The 15,583-nt window shown below is 35.4% G+C and overlaps 1 protein-coding gene across 5 annotated transcripts in view; it reads left to right on the forward strand.

The window, feature by feature from the left end:
- LOC138702989 (titin homolog) overlaps positions 1-15,583 on the forward strand; it is a 914,774-nt gene that overhangs the window by 112,623 nt on the left and 786,568 nt on the right. For all 5 annotated transcript variants that reach the window (XM_069830459.1, XM_069830463.1, XM_069830460.1 and 2 more), the window contains 2 exons: positions 8,749-8,929; positions 15,102-15,405. In XM_069830459.1, the coding sequence (XP_069686560.1) occupies positions 8,749-8,929; positions 15,102-15,405 (485 nt within the window). The remainder of the gene's footprint in view (positions 1-8,748; positions 8,930-15,101; positions 15,406-15,583) is intronic.

The following is a 15,583-nucleotide window of genomic DNA, read 5'->3' on the forward strand; positions in this document are numbered from 1 at the left end:
CTCTCAATTCCTAAAAATTTACTCGTGTCACAAAGTAACCCATAACATCATAAACTTGTTTCATAACTAGCCGTACCCGTGCGCTCCGCTGCACCTGTTACAAATAAATGTAAAGTAATTACATAATTAAAATAAGACGTTTGATCCAGGGAACAACTTTTACAACAGCGAAAGATAATCTGCTTCGCTCATTACCCAATTTTTTTTGCATTGCATTTATTGCATATATATTTTATGTATTTTAACGCGATTCAATTGAGCATAGTTAAAATTTGAATTATAAAATAATGGATTGCTAAGCTAACGTACTATTACTGCATACTAAATCAATACACTCTCGTTGTTCGTTAATTCTCTGAGATTAAAATGAGTGTACATAAATATTATTTTAAGAAATACAGAAAACGAATGTACAAAATAGCCTATAAAATTTTCTGTGCATATGAAGCTATTTTAATCTTACCTGTCCTCGATTTACTCAGACGTTACTGTAATAACATTATAGCATTATGTCCATCTAGAGAAACTACACTTTCCAACGGTGAAATAATAATTAATTATGCAAATCGGTTAATTTAGCTTCTGATATTACTACATTCTCTGTAGGCTATGTTTAATAGCTTTCGATTGTTGATGTCCAAGGCCCCTGTTTCGATTGTTGTTGCCCAAGGCCCCTTATAGACGAAGTCATTTGTTCTTAATTCATTGCACCGTCTTAGATGGCGTTATTTTAATTTTAAAACTCATTTATCTCATTAAATAACAGTCCTATCAAAATTTTGTAAAGAATAAAACTTATCGGAAATCAATTTTAAAGAAACCTTTGTTATGTAATATTTTTCACAAAAATCAATAATAAGCGAGATATTTCGATTTATTTAATTCAGGCCCCCTTATAACTCCCCTTTTAAATAAAGTATTTCGAATGCCATATAGCCTAAAATCTAAGTTACAACGAACTTAATTTATATTCCAATTTTCATATAAATCGGTTCAGCCATTATCGCGTGAAAAGGTAACAAACATCCAGACATACAGACAACAGAAAACCACAATTTAAGTCACACGGAGTTAGTGTGCACTCGAAGTTGGTTGCTTGACGGTTGTCAGCCCACTTTGAGGTCTGTGGATATAGAGGGGAAAATTGGATCGGTGTCGGTTAGAGTTCCCGAGTAGCTCAGTGGTAGAGCGTTGGTACGTTAAACCAAAGGTCCCGGGTTCGATACCCGGCTCCGGAACAATTTTTCCCTCGAAATTATTCAAATCAACTTTACAGGGAGTTATACCTGAAAATCTTGATTTGCATAATACACGTCACTGTTCGTTAACAGAAAACCACAATGTAAGTCACACGGAGTTAGTGTGCACTCGAAGTTGGTTGCTTGACGGTTGTCAGCCCACTTTGAGGTCTGTGGATATAGAGGGAAAAATTGGATCGGTGTCGGTTAGAGTTCCCGAGTAGTTCAGTGGTAGAGCGTTGGTACGTTAAACCAAAGGTCCCGGGTTCGATACCCGGCTCCGGAACAATTTTTCCCTCGAAATTATTCAAATCAACTTTACAGGGAGTTATACCTGAAAATCTTGATTTGCATACAAACAAAAATTTCAAAAATGCGGTTTTCGGTTTCAGGGTGGTTAATTATATATGTTAGAACCAATTATTTTTGGAAAATCGAAAATTACCAGAAAAATGTCGGCTACAGATTTATTATTAGTATAGATATACTTTTAGCTACTAAGATTTCTTTAGCTAAAGCAGTTTTTCTGTTAACTTCTTTTTTTGCATTTATTAAAACAGTCAAGTTAACAGAACTGAATTAACTTCTACTATTTCAACATTTCTAATTTTTATGTTGGCAATAAGATTTGGCGTTTTACTTTTTTGGGAAACGAGCTTAGAAAATGAAATTTAGATGCTTACAACATATGTTACAACCACTTCTTTGTATGTTCGAGAAGCATGGAAAAAAACAGGCTATTGACTTTAATCTATCAGCTACCGTTGGGAAGCGAAAATATTTTTGCGTTGTTACTACCGGCCATTCAGTCTTTTGTTGCCACTGAAAGTCTGTCTGATCTATACACCTCGTAGCTTTCATTTCTACAATCTGAAATGTCACATTATGTAAATAGGACATCGAATGAAATGTAAACACACAAATTATATCTTCTTTCCCAACGCAAAGAATTTGTAACGCATTTCGTAAATTCAGGCCTCTGTTTCTTCCAAAGCCTGCAACGAATTCCGAAATTGTTTTGTGAAATTGGTATACACATCATAATCATCATTATCATTATTATTATTATTATTATTATTATTATTATTATTATTATTATTATTGGAAAGAGAGAAGTAAGAGTGAGATTTTGTCAATACCAGAATTTTTGGATGTAGTTATCCAGTTCTATTTGGAGCTGTACTGTAATTTTAATTTGCCCAAACGTTTTTTAAATAAAGTATTATAATAATGATAATAATAATAGTAATAATAATAATAATAATAATAATAATAATAATAATAATAATAATAATAATAATGCCTTATTTTTTCTGGCAGAGTTAAGGCCGTGAGGCCTTCTCTTCCACTCAACCAGAAGATAAACTGGACATACATGATAATAGCCCTATAATGTTAGTTACAACAGAAAGTTAAAGATAAATATAAATCCGATAAGGTTAAAGAAAATATATTTTCTATGCGTTTTAGGTATCTACTTATCTAAATTTTAATATATCGATAACTCGTTATTGGTTTAGGCGTTTCCTAAACCTAGAACTTAACTAAAAATCTTGAATTTTAGATAGGTCTAGAAAGCATCAGACTTTTTAGATCTGGTATAACAGCATTGCGCAGAACGACATTCATATGTTTCTAGAAGGCACTGTGTTTGTTGGAGGGAAATAATATTTTGTCAGGACAGAAATATGTTACTAAGGATTCAATATAGTATTAGTAGTAGTATTTATTTATTTAACCTGGTAGAGATAAGGCCGTCAGGCCTTCTCTGCTCCTCTACCAGAGGATTACAACTATAATATGAACAATAAAATTACAATTAACATTAAATTTACAATTACAATTACAATAAAAATTAAAGTACGATAAGATTACCTGATTAATGAAAGCTAGACATTTTATCATAGAAGTTAAGAACAAAGAATATTTTTGTATTTACTGAATTACAAATTAAACCTACAATAACAAAAATCTATAGTAATGAAATTACCTGATATTGAAATATTTTGTGGTAGATTAAGAGAACTATTTACAAGAAACCATGTCTGAACGAGTCTCAATTACTGGCCAAGTGCCTAGTAAGTTTGCGTTTGAATTCAATTTTATTTCGACAGTCCCTGATGCTAGCAGGTAACGAATTCCAGAGTCTTGGTAGGGCTATTGTGAAAGAGGATGAGTATGAGGAGGTGCGATGGGATGGTATTGTTAGTATTGTTTCATGGCGAGAGCGTGTGTTCAGATTGTGGTGGGAAGAAAGGTAAGTGAAGCGAGACGACAGGTACGAAGGAATAGAAGAGTTCAAGATTTCGAAGAGAAGGAGAAGTGAATGCAAATTTCTTTTCTTATCTAGTTTAAGCCAACTTATTGTTTCCAGGGATGGAGTAATATGATCATATTTACGAACATTGCTTACAAAACGTACACACAAGTTATGAGCACGTTGAAGTTTCGTTTTGTTGTCGCTGGAAAGGTCAGTCAGTAAAATGTCAGCATAGTCAAAATAGGGAAATACAAGCGTCTGCACAAGGGACTTTTTTAAGCAAGAGGGAAGATGAACATTTATCCTTTTTAGCACATGGATAATAGAATATACTTTTCTGCGGGTTTCTGTGATTTTCGTGTCCCAGTTGAGATTATTATCCATGTGAATGCCAAGATTTTTTTTTACCGAAGAACTGAAAGGGATATGCACTGTACTTACTTTAACGGGGGAAATTTCGAGGTGCTTTACAGCGTTGGTTTGCCGTTTGTTTCCTAATATAATTGCTTGTGTCTTTCCAGGATTGATATTAAGATGGAATTTCTTTGTCCATGTCACAATCGAGTCAATGTCTTCGTTCAATTTATCTATAGCGTCATTTATTCGGTCTAAGCGGGAAGAGATGTAGCATTGAAGATCGTCAGCATACAAGTGATAGTTACAATGCCTTACAAGAGATGTAATATCATTGACATATATTGTGAACAACAATGGTCCGAGTACCGAACCCTGTGGTATACCTGATGTTATGTTAAGCCAGGAAGAGCTTCGATTCCCGGATACAACACATTGTTGTCTTTCCCGTAAGTAGGATTCGAACCAACTCACAGCAGTCTCTGACAAATGCAGATTTCTCAATTTAAGGGTGAGCAGGTCAAAATTGATACTTGTCGATTAGTTTGTGTTCGTTCATGTAGTTAGTAATTTGTCTGTGTACGATTTTTTCCAATATATGCTGGAAACGGAAAAACGACGTAACGTACACTGGGCTGCAAAAGAAATGCCTATAAGAAATTGCCACTATATCGTTTTCCGAGGACTTTAGCAAACATGGCCAGGTGGAAGCTATTTGCTGAGATTAGTTTTTTCAAAACATGTAAGTACGACTTTTATAACATGTTCACGTTATTATTTAATATGAATTGATTTTAAATTATTCACAAACTTTTATTTTACAACATTAATAAGAATATACACGACATTAGTGAAACTGCAGTTTATGTGATATTCCACAGCCTTCCTTATCATGGATGCTGTCATTATTACAGTCGATATATACGGCCAGTTACGTTTCATATTGTATTAATAAAACGTATCAATTTTATTATATATATAATTTTATTATAAATACAGTTACATAACTGAAAATTGAATCTAATTTAAACATTTAACTACACAATAGAATTTATATGCAACGCCTTCTGTGAATCTCTATTTCCATTGTTTCCTAAGCGAAGTCCTCGTAATACGATAATATTTCAAATCGATAGCGACTTCGATTCGGCATTTTTGTTTTTTGCAGTCCAGTGTACGTTATGCTGTTATTTCAGAGAACACCTCAATTAATATTTAGTCAAAATAGTATATGGAAACTAATGTAATATACTGTGTAAGAAACACCATAACTTTTAAAGTATATTATTACTACACATGATAACACGGAATTTCTTAGAAAATATGTAGCTTGGATTTTTTCCATTATGGTGTAGTGTACAGAAAATTCGCATCGTTCTGTAGATTGAATCTGCTTTCGTCTTTAGATAATAAAAGAGTAAAAATTAAAAGAGTATCCTATTAGATGGGTGTTATAAACGTCTAAAACCACGTAACTGACTACGAAACTCAGTAGAAGGCGAAATATTAAAAGTATCTATTGCAAAAAAGAAGAAATAAAATATGCATTGGGATTTCAAGAATTTGTCACGTGAAAGTTATGACATACGCGAATGCTTGTAAAGACTAGTCGATAAGAAAAAACAACTGACTACTGCGATAAAACATAAATTTGTATGTAAGCAACGGAGAGGAATACGACTGAAGCACTAAATGACGGTTTAAAAATATATAAATAGCATTTTCATAGAGATTCTGGTTCAAGTAATTTTTTGGCGCAGGAAGCGGGACTTCCGGTACATCTGATCGGTCATGTTGGAAGGCTGCTATGAAGTAATACATAACATGTCCAGAGCTGTAAAGGGTCTGCAAATAAATTCAACAGCACATTTGACAATAAAGTGAGCTAGAGTACCACGAAAGTACTTCAAGATGTAATATGGCGCGTTCTTGTCAAAACAGAAGAATTGAGTCAAATACCAATGAGTGTAATGTAGTTTATTGCTTCCTTTAGTTTCATTTATCATTTTCTTAGAATGTAATTTTCTAAACATTCGACTCGAACTAATTGTTAACGTTCCAAGATAAACAATATCTACGTACAAACGAAATTTTTCGAAATAATTATATGGGTTAATGTGAAGAAAAGCAAAATCAACGCGAAGAAAATTTCGTGATTGGATACATCTCCTAATACAGGAAAACGAAAGATTGAACAGTTTGGGTGTAGTACGGTATACGGTACAATCAGCAGGCCTCCTGATGAATATGACCAAGACACAAGTAATGTCGAACGGGCCGGAGTCACCCATAATAATTGATGGTGCAGAACTACAATACGTGTCTGAATACGTATACCTAGGACAGCTAGTCTCCTTTCATCAGAAGACAGAGAAGGAAATAAAACGAAGGATTTCTCTCGCGTGGAAGGCATTCTGGAGTCTCAAGTCCATCGTACTGGAGGGAACACTCAGCAAGAAACTCAGAGTAGAAATATTGGAGACCTGGGTAACTCCTGTACTGTTATATGGGTGCCAGACGTGGTCTCTTACTGCCAAACTTCGTAACAGTCTCCAAATATGCCAAAGAAAGATGCTGAGAAAGATACTAGGCTTATCACTGAGGGACAGAGTTCCAAACGAAGTGCTACAAAAGATGTCAGCAATTAAAGATCCAGCACTGCAAGCCACCAACACCAAATGGAAGTGGGGAGGCCATGTCGCACGACTTAGAGACGGAAGATGGACGCAGAAAGTCACACTATGGGATCCCCGCATTGGCAAGAGATCACGCGGAAGACCAAGAAGAAGATGGGCCGACCTCTTCAGTGAACGAGTAGGAAGCCATTGGTCAAGCAGAGCAAGACATAGGGAAGACTGGAAAAACGTAAGAAGACAAGTGAACAGCGACTAAAACCAGTGCGACAGAAACAAGCGAACAATACCAAACAGTGCAGAATGTGAAACAAGTGAACAATTCCACTCTTACGCGGAGTAGCTCACCGCGTGAGACAAATAGAGCTCTCCCTCTATAGGAGGAGGCCATTGCCCTTAACGGGACATTTTTAGGCTAATCATTTCATTTCATTTCATCATTTCACGGTATAAATTTATGGCTAGTGGGCGGAAATTAATGACCTAAAAATAGCTGAAAAATAACCAATAAAATATCCTTACGTTTAGATAAAAATATTCTAAAAGTTAAAAAAAATGTTAAAAGGTAATAAATTAAAAGCAGGGTCTGTATTTGGACACGTAATAAACACAGAAGAAGGGATAATTTTTAAAATATATGAAAATTACTCTCTTGTTTTTGCTTTTATTGTATTAAAAATATCCTTAGTTAATACAAATTCACAAACAAAATAAGAATGAATAATTAAAAATAATGTTAATTTTCCAAATCATCAATTGAAAATGGCCTATAATAACAATTTAAGTAATAAAAACGTTAATGTATTATATAATGTGTGGCAATAATATGTTGTACATGCACTTATCCAATACACAGTTTACAGTCAATAGGAAGTAATTGAAGACCTCCTGGGAATAAAGATGTAACCAACAAAACTCCAATTCATGTTTCAGGAGAAAGACAAAGGATTTGAGGGGCATATTTCATTAGACCTATTTTACTATCACAACCATTTGACCAATCAAGGATACAAGTTTTTCAGCCATAGTTAAAAATTATTTTTTCCATCTATTGTAAGTCACACATTTCAATAATTTGATGTTACGTTTCTTTTGCCAGGGAGGTCTTCAATTGAAACCATCAACGAAGTTATATTTTATCCCACTACAAACAATGACACTGCAGTATAAGGTCATCCTAAAGTAGGATTTGTTTAACATATCAGTACTAATAAGAAGTTCAATTTTTTAATCCTTTTCTTTTCCCTCTGGTCTCCCCTCTCATCCATCTTTTTCCTCAGTCCTGACATAAAAGGACATTTTAAACAACTTCCAAGGCTGGGATTTTACGTATTTGAGGGCTTAGAATTGAACAACAATAGTAGAGTGTAGTAAATTCTTGTATTTCCCGGTAAAATCCATCCCCGCCACATTGTCTGTCAGCTTATCGGATTACTGTGATCACAGACCGAAGTATTTTCTTAGCAAAGTGAAATGACGAGCAAACTTTCAAACCCTGACATGACCATTTTCAGAAAATACACTTCTGATAGCAAACCTTACATCTTTGTAATGAACAATATATTTTCTGTGGTGAAATATTAAAGATATATATATATTTTTTTACTACAGAGTCATATAAAATTTCACCATAGAAAAATCTTCTATTATTACAGAGACACGTATTTGTAGCATTTTCTGAAAATGGACATGTCAGGTTTTGAAAGTTTGCTCCTCAAAGATTAATCAGTGGATAAGTGGAACTATAATTTGTATGAAGTGGCTGGAAAATAAAACGAAATTTATGTTATAAAATCAATAAGAATGGGAGAAAATGACCTAATGACCCTCCCAATAAATACCTACTGGACAAAAATGGTAGAATATGATAAAAAAATACATAATAAAAATTGCCTATCTTCTTTTGTTATATCACAAAATGAATTACTATGTTTTTTTAGTATGTTATTTTACTACGCTATATCAACATCTCAGGTTATTTAGCGTCTAAATGAGATGAAGGTGATAATGCCGGTGAAATGAGTCAGGGGTCAAGCACCGAAAGTTACCCAGCATTTGCTCAAATTGGACTGAGGGAAAACCCCGGAAAAAACAGGTAACTTGCCCCGACCAGGATTCGAACTGGGGCCATTGGTTTCGCGGCCAGACGCGCTAACCGTTACTCCACAGCGCACAGGTGTGGACTTATTGTGTTAAAAGCTGAAAGACAATTAATGGCATTTCAACAACATCCATCCGCTATTTATGGCACGTCGTGTTGCAGGTGACATGGCACCGCAACGACGAGCAGTTGCAGGAGGGGGAGCGATTCCACTTCGTGCACGAGGGCAACTTCTTCTGCGTAGATGTGGCCCCCGTCATGGTGGAGGATGGGGGCCGCTGGACCTGCATGGCGGAGGGGCCTGGCGGGCGAACCTCCTGTTCCTCACACCTCAACGTTTTGGGTACGCACAACAGTTCTGCTCCAAAACCTAGTGTTTGGTCACCGACCCTATGGAAACACGTGTACTGAGCATAGCGCAACAGCGCCCTGCAGAGTGGCCAGAATCTCAATCTAGCTGAAAATTTTTTTTTTTTTTTTCAAAGTCACTGCAGTTGGTGTTTCTACTCTGTAATCCGCACCAAGTTGTGAGTTGGAGCGATGAAAGGAAAGATCGTTCTGTGTTGTGGTTAAGAAAAAAAAATATATATTTTTTTTTAAACCTACGTGGAAAGTCTGCCTAAAGCTTTGTACTTTTGGTTTATATGAAGTTTAATTAATTTATTCTATACTAGCCGTACCCGTGCGCTCCGCTGCACCTGTTAGAAATAAATATAAAGTAATTACATATTTAAAATAGGACGTTTGATCCAGGGAAGATTCGTGTTTGATAGAAGGATAAATCGTTTAATATGTTACTTAATTTAAATTGTATTTAAATAATTAAAATGGGATCATTTTGTTCCAAAGAGCACTCGAAAGTTACTGTAATAACATTATAGCATTATGTCCATCTAGAGAAACTACACTTTCCAATGGTGAAATAATAATTATACAAATTGGTTAATTAACTTCCGATATTACTTCATACAAACACAGAAACATTCTCTGTAGGCTATCTTTCATAGCTTTCGATTGTTGTTGTCCAAGGCCTCTTATAGACGTAGTCATTTGTTTTCATTTCATTACACCGCCATAGATGCCATTGTATTTTAATTTTAAAACTCATTTATCTCATTAAATATCAGTCCTATCAAAATTTTGCAAGGAGTAAATCTTATTGTAAATCATTTTTAAAGAAACATTTGTTATGTAACATATTTCACAAAAATCAATAATACGCGAGATATTTCGATTTATTTAATTCAGGCCCCCTTATAACCCCCCTTTTAAATAACGTATTTTGAATGGCATATAGCCTAAAATCTAAGTTACAGCGAACTTAATTTACATTCCAATTTTCATATAAATCGGTTTAGCCATTATCGCGTGAAAAGGTAACAAACATACACACAGACATACAAACAAAAATGTCAAAAAAGCGATTTTCGGTTTCAGGGTGGTTAATTATATATGTTAGGACCAATTATTTTTGGAAAATCGAAAATTACCAGAAAAATTTCGGTTACAGATTTATTATTAGCAGGGAAAGGATTTATATGTAAATACATATTTACTTATAAAGCTAATATAATTTATATTTTGCATTATCTTTATGTTTCACAATGTGTAGGGTTGAAAAATCCTACTTTTATTTTCCATATTTTTCCATATTTTAGAGTTTAGTACATATTTTCGTTAATTTCCATATATTTTCCATATTTCATATAAAACAGTCCATATTATATTAGGTTTAACAATAAAACAAAACAAAATTCCATTAACTTTTAAAAATACATTTCAACAATAGAGATTTAAACACATGTTCAGTAATCCCTTTAACATCAGAGTTATTTGAAAATTAGCAGTCCTATCAACAATGGGAAAGTAAGTTACAAAACTGTATTAATTTAATTTAAAATTTTTAACAGACTTCAGTTGTGCAGCTCAACAGTTAAATGCCAGTCAGAGTACACATAGGTTCAGTTTTGTAAATCATACTATAAAGACGGTAAATATGCCAAAAGTACGTCATTCAGTCAATTTAAAATCAAAACTAACAAGTTACATTTCAGAATTTAAAGAAGATGGTTTATCAACTGACAATAAAATATTATTTTGTAATTTGTGTCAGTGTGCAGTATCATCTACACAAAAGTTCCTGGTGCAACAACACATTACAACTAGTAAACATCAGGCCAACAAACAACTAAATTCCAAGCAGAGACAATTGTTTTTAACACAACCAACAACATCGAATGTAAGATCTGAGTTTAACATCGACCTGTGCCGTTCTCTCATCTCTGCTGATATTCCTCTCTACAAACTAAAGAATAAGGTCTTCAGGGAATTCCTTGAAAAATATACTCAACATACAATCCCGGATGAGTCAACACTTAGGAAGACGTATGCTCCATCCATCTACGATGAGACAATACAGAAGATAAGAGATGAAATTAAAGATAGTTCAATTTGGGTTTCCATTGATGAGACTCCCGACAAAGAAGGTAGACTTGTTGGTAATGTAGTTATCGGTTTGTTAAGTGAACAATATTCTGAACGAATTCTTTTACATTGTGATGTTCTAGAAAAGTGCAATAACAAAACTATAGTTAAACTGTTCAACGAAGCTATGGGTATCCTGTGGCCAAAGGGTATTATGTACGATAATGTGTTATTCTTTATTAGCGATGCTGCCCCTTATATGGTCAAAGCTGGACAAGCATTATCTGTTGTATATCCTAAATTGACTCATTTTACTTGTGTGGCGCATGCATTTCATCGTGTGGCAGAAGTGGTCAGAGACAATTTCCCTAAAGTAGATTTGTTGATTTCATCAGTGAAAAAAGTATTTCTCAAAGCTCCCAGTAGAGTTAACGTGTTGAAAGAAATGTACCCTGAAATTCCATTGCCACCAAAGCCAATTTTAACTAGATGGGGTACATGGCTAGAAGCAGTTGAATATTATGCCGAACATATAGACTCTATTAACAATGTTCTCCTTGCATTGGACTCTGAAGATGCAGTCTCAATTGATACTGCGAAAACAGTTACCTGTGACATAAGTGTGAAGAATGACTTAGCTCACATTCAGCATACATTTTCATGCATCATAAAAACGCTCAAAAGTCTCCAAAATAGGCACCTTTCACTATCTGAAAGTTTTGAAATTATAAATAGTACTGTGGAACAACTGAATCGTGGTAGAGGTAAAGTTGCAGATGCAGTAAGAGCTAAGGTGGACACTGTACTTTCAAAAAACCCTGGATATGAAGAACTACAAAAGGTTGTTGCTGTGATGAGTGGTGAATCAACAGTGAAGATTAACTTGGACTTATCCCCAGCAGACATTGTGAAATTGAATTATGTACCAGTTACTTCTTGTGACGTCGAACGCTCTTTTAGTCAGTATAAATCTATCCTCAGAGACAATAGAAGAAGATTCACTTTTCAGCACTTGAAATAAATGTTTGTAACCTATTGTTATGGTAACAGACAATAAAAATTGTGTTTTGTTGAAACTACATTGGAAGATAAGGTACGTCCATTATATTTTTTGTTTAGTTTGATTAAAATGTACCAATATTTAACGTACATAGTCATTTTTTTATAATTTTAAGTCCATATTTAATTCCATATTTTGGTAAAAATCCATATTTAATTCCATATTTTGGTAAAAATAACTACATATATATTTACATATTTCATATATTTTTAGTCCATATAAATCCGTTCCCTGATTATTAGTATAGATTAACCTTTAAATTGACAATATATCTTATACAGAGTGATTTATATAGAACTGACACATTTCTTTCATTAATTGTTTCAAAACGAATTGTACTAGCGACAACTTATTATACCTAAAATGTAGAGGAATTTTGGGAGATTATTTACCTCTATAGCAAATGTTGAAAATGTCCTCCATCCTGCATAAGGCACAACTCAACACGTCGTTCCATGTTACTGGCCACTCGTTGGAGGACTCTGTTGTCAATAGCTTGAATCTCCTGTGTGATGTTGTGCTTCAGATCGTCCAATGTCTGGGGACGTGTGGCGTAAACCCTGTCTTTTAAGTAACCCCATAGAAAGAAGTCCGGCGTTGTCATATCCGGAGATCTCGGTGGCCACAGGTTCCTGGAAATTATTCGGTCGTCAAAGAAACAATCGAAACCCTATATGGCTTTAGGCCTGCACTTTTCGCAGCTCTTTGACACATTGAGTAGGTGTACCCTGTCTCCTGCGACAAACGTCTTAATGATTTTTTGGGTGACTGCTCTTACGTCAACAACAACCGTGGGAAGCCTAGATGAACGATGCTTGCCCTTTTCACTCACCAGAGATCCAGTTGTTTCCAATTTGTTTACCAGTCCCAGTATTGTGTTTCTTTTGGGAGGATTGCGAACACCAAATTCTCTCTGGTATGCCCTTTGAGTAGCTGTAATTGAATTCGTAATCCAGTATTGCTTCACAAGGAAGAGTCGTTGATTTAATGTGTACTGCATTTTCACGTTGACACAAAATGTCGAAAACAGCTTCCAACAATAGGAATAAAACATAAACATCTGCGCATCTAGTGCTGCCAACAATAGGAATAAAACATAAACATTGCGCATCTAGTGACAAGGAATCGAAACTCCAGAACATTCTGCTTAATTTGGTGCTAAAATTGGGTCAGTGCTGCCAACAATAGGAATAAAACATAAACATCTGCGCATCTAGTGACAAGGAATCGAAACTCCAGAACATTCTGCTTAATTGATGCTAAAATTGGGTCATTGAATGAATTTCCAACGGAATAATTAAAGAAAGAAATGTGTCAGTTCTATATAAATCACTCTGTAGAATGCAATAGCTTAATAGGCTATATGCTATAATTTTAATAGAATAATAGAAAAAAATGGTAGGAAAATTAAAATTTCACAATACTATAATATTGTACAACATATAAAAATATGGACATTGCGATAGTTGTTTTCTTTACGGTCCGACAAGGTTTAATAAATTAGTGTGAGAAATGAAGCTTTGCCAAGTTAAGGGTTAATATTCCAGTGACGGATTCATACCGAGGTCCAAAACATCCAGCTCGGAAGTACTACCAATATCGGAAAAACAAAAGTAACACAGATAACCAGAAGAAATATAAACAAACTACAAATCCGGAACGTGCAACTAAAAGAGATCGACTGAAACGTAGAGAAAAATACAGGGACATCATTTTATTTTTACTTCAATTTTTATTGTACCTGATGTACTTCACTCCCACCCCTTCTACTAATGAAGTTCAACCGTCCTCCACACAGATCCAAGACTGCATACACAGTCATAGTAGCCTTACGGTCATAGTAAACAGTACGTTCCAAAAATATGTTCGCGTTTTCCAGTGACGAAAGAGCTTTCAATATTGAATCATTTTCGCACAGGTCTGTCGTCCATTTGCCTACATCGTATCCCGGTTCCCCCCACCAGCTTTTATTCGCCAGCTAGTGGCTGGGCTGTCTTAGCCCCTTTCTCAGAACATTAATTTCTGTTAGGAATTGGACGTCTACGTAATATTATACAACTGTTTAAAATAACTTAAATAAAAGGGCCTTGTTAAGTATAACTGTCACGTGATTTCTTCCCTTTCTACGACATAACCACTTGTACGAACAGTAGATAGCATGTCTGAGTAATTTTATCTTTTCGGATCCGGCAGAAGTGAAGATTGAATTTACAGTACGTAAGGTGCTCTTTTATATGGTAGGTACAGAATTATTTCAACATGAGTTACTAGTACGAAGGACGAAACTGGTAATTGGAATTAGGTACAATAGTATATAGTGCGATAATATGCAAAAAAGAACTGAAACCTGTATCGAAATGAACGGCCATCATTTTCAAATTTAAATATCCATATTATGATTATTTTTCAATTTAACTTCATTCTCTATATTGTACACTAATGTGCTGTAGAGAGTATAATATGCACTGCATAATGAATACGTCCGAACGGACAGCTCAGTTTGAGAGTAAAAACACTTATTGTTAATATTTTACTGTATTTTGATTAAAGAAAAACCTAATGAAAATGATCAAACTCAAAATCGCGATATTTCCTAGTTTACGTAAATGGATGAACTACTTTTCATCCCTCCTATACCTAGTAAAGTGATTTGTTTGTATCTTACGCCAGTATCATCGAACTCCAGTGGAAGGGGGTATCAAAGGGTGTTTCCGGTTCAAAACCTTTAAGCCAAAGGTATAGCCAGGTTAATATTAAAAATGTTAGTAAAATTAAAATGATGTCCCTTTACATTATAAGATTAGCAATAGACGGCCCAATTCATTCCAAACCTATTGTATTTCTGCTTATCGGTTTAAACCGCCAAGAAAATGAAAATATAGAATAACTCTTCTCGGGTTCTCAGCCAGGGGAGTTGGAGATTAGCTTCCTGCAACTCACCTGGTTGAGAACCCGAGAAGAGTTATTCTATATCAAACGCCGGGAAAGCCTCAAGTCATACAAAATGAAAATACTCATGTTTTGTGTTCAGTGCCGAAGGCGTACAAGGCGCCGGAGTTCCTGGAGGAGTTGCAGGCCCTGCTGACGGAGCAGGGCACCGTGTCGCTGGAGTGCAAGGTGGTGGGCGTGCCGACGCCAGTGCTGCACTGGTACAAGGACGGCCAGGAGATCAAGGCGGGCGACGTGTTCGCTCTCACCGCCAACCCCGATGACCCCACGTCACTGGGCACTTACACGTGCGAGGCCGTCAACTGCATGGGCAAGACCTACTCCTCCTCCAAGGTGCACGTCGTGGGCAAGGGCAGCCGCGAGGGCTCGCTCAAGCCGGCTGACAGGTATGCCCAGCAATAACTAGTTGTCACTTCTCAACAGTAACTAATTTGTGACATTTTGGCATGGTGTTCTCAACAGTAACAATTTTGTCACGTCTCGACATAGTACCGCTCAACAGAAATTGTTTTTGGTACTTTGACATGATGGGCTCAAAATAAATTAGTTAGTGACTCTTCAATA

The sequence above is a fragment of the Periplaneta americana genome, chromosome 7 (assembly GCF_040183065.1).
Source record: "Periplaneta americana isolate PAMFEO1 chromosome 7, P.americana_PAMFEO1_priV1, whole genome shotgun sequence".
In the NCBI taxonomy this organism is placed as follows: domain Eukaryota; kingdom Metazoa; phylum Arthropoda; class Insecta; order Blattodea; family Blattidae; genus Periplaneta; species Periplaneta americana.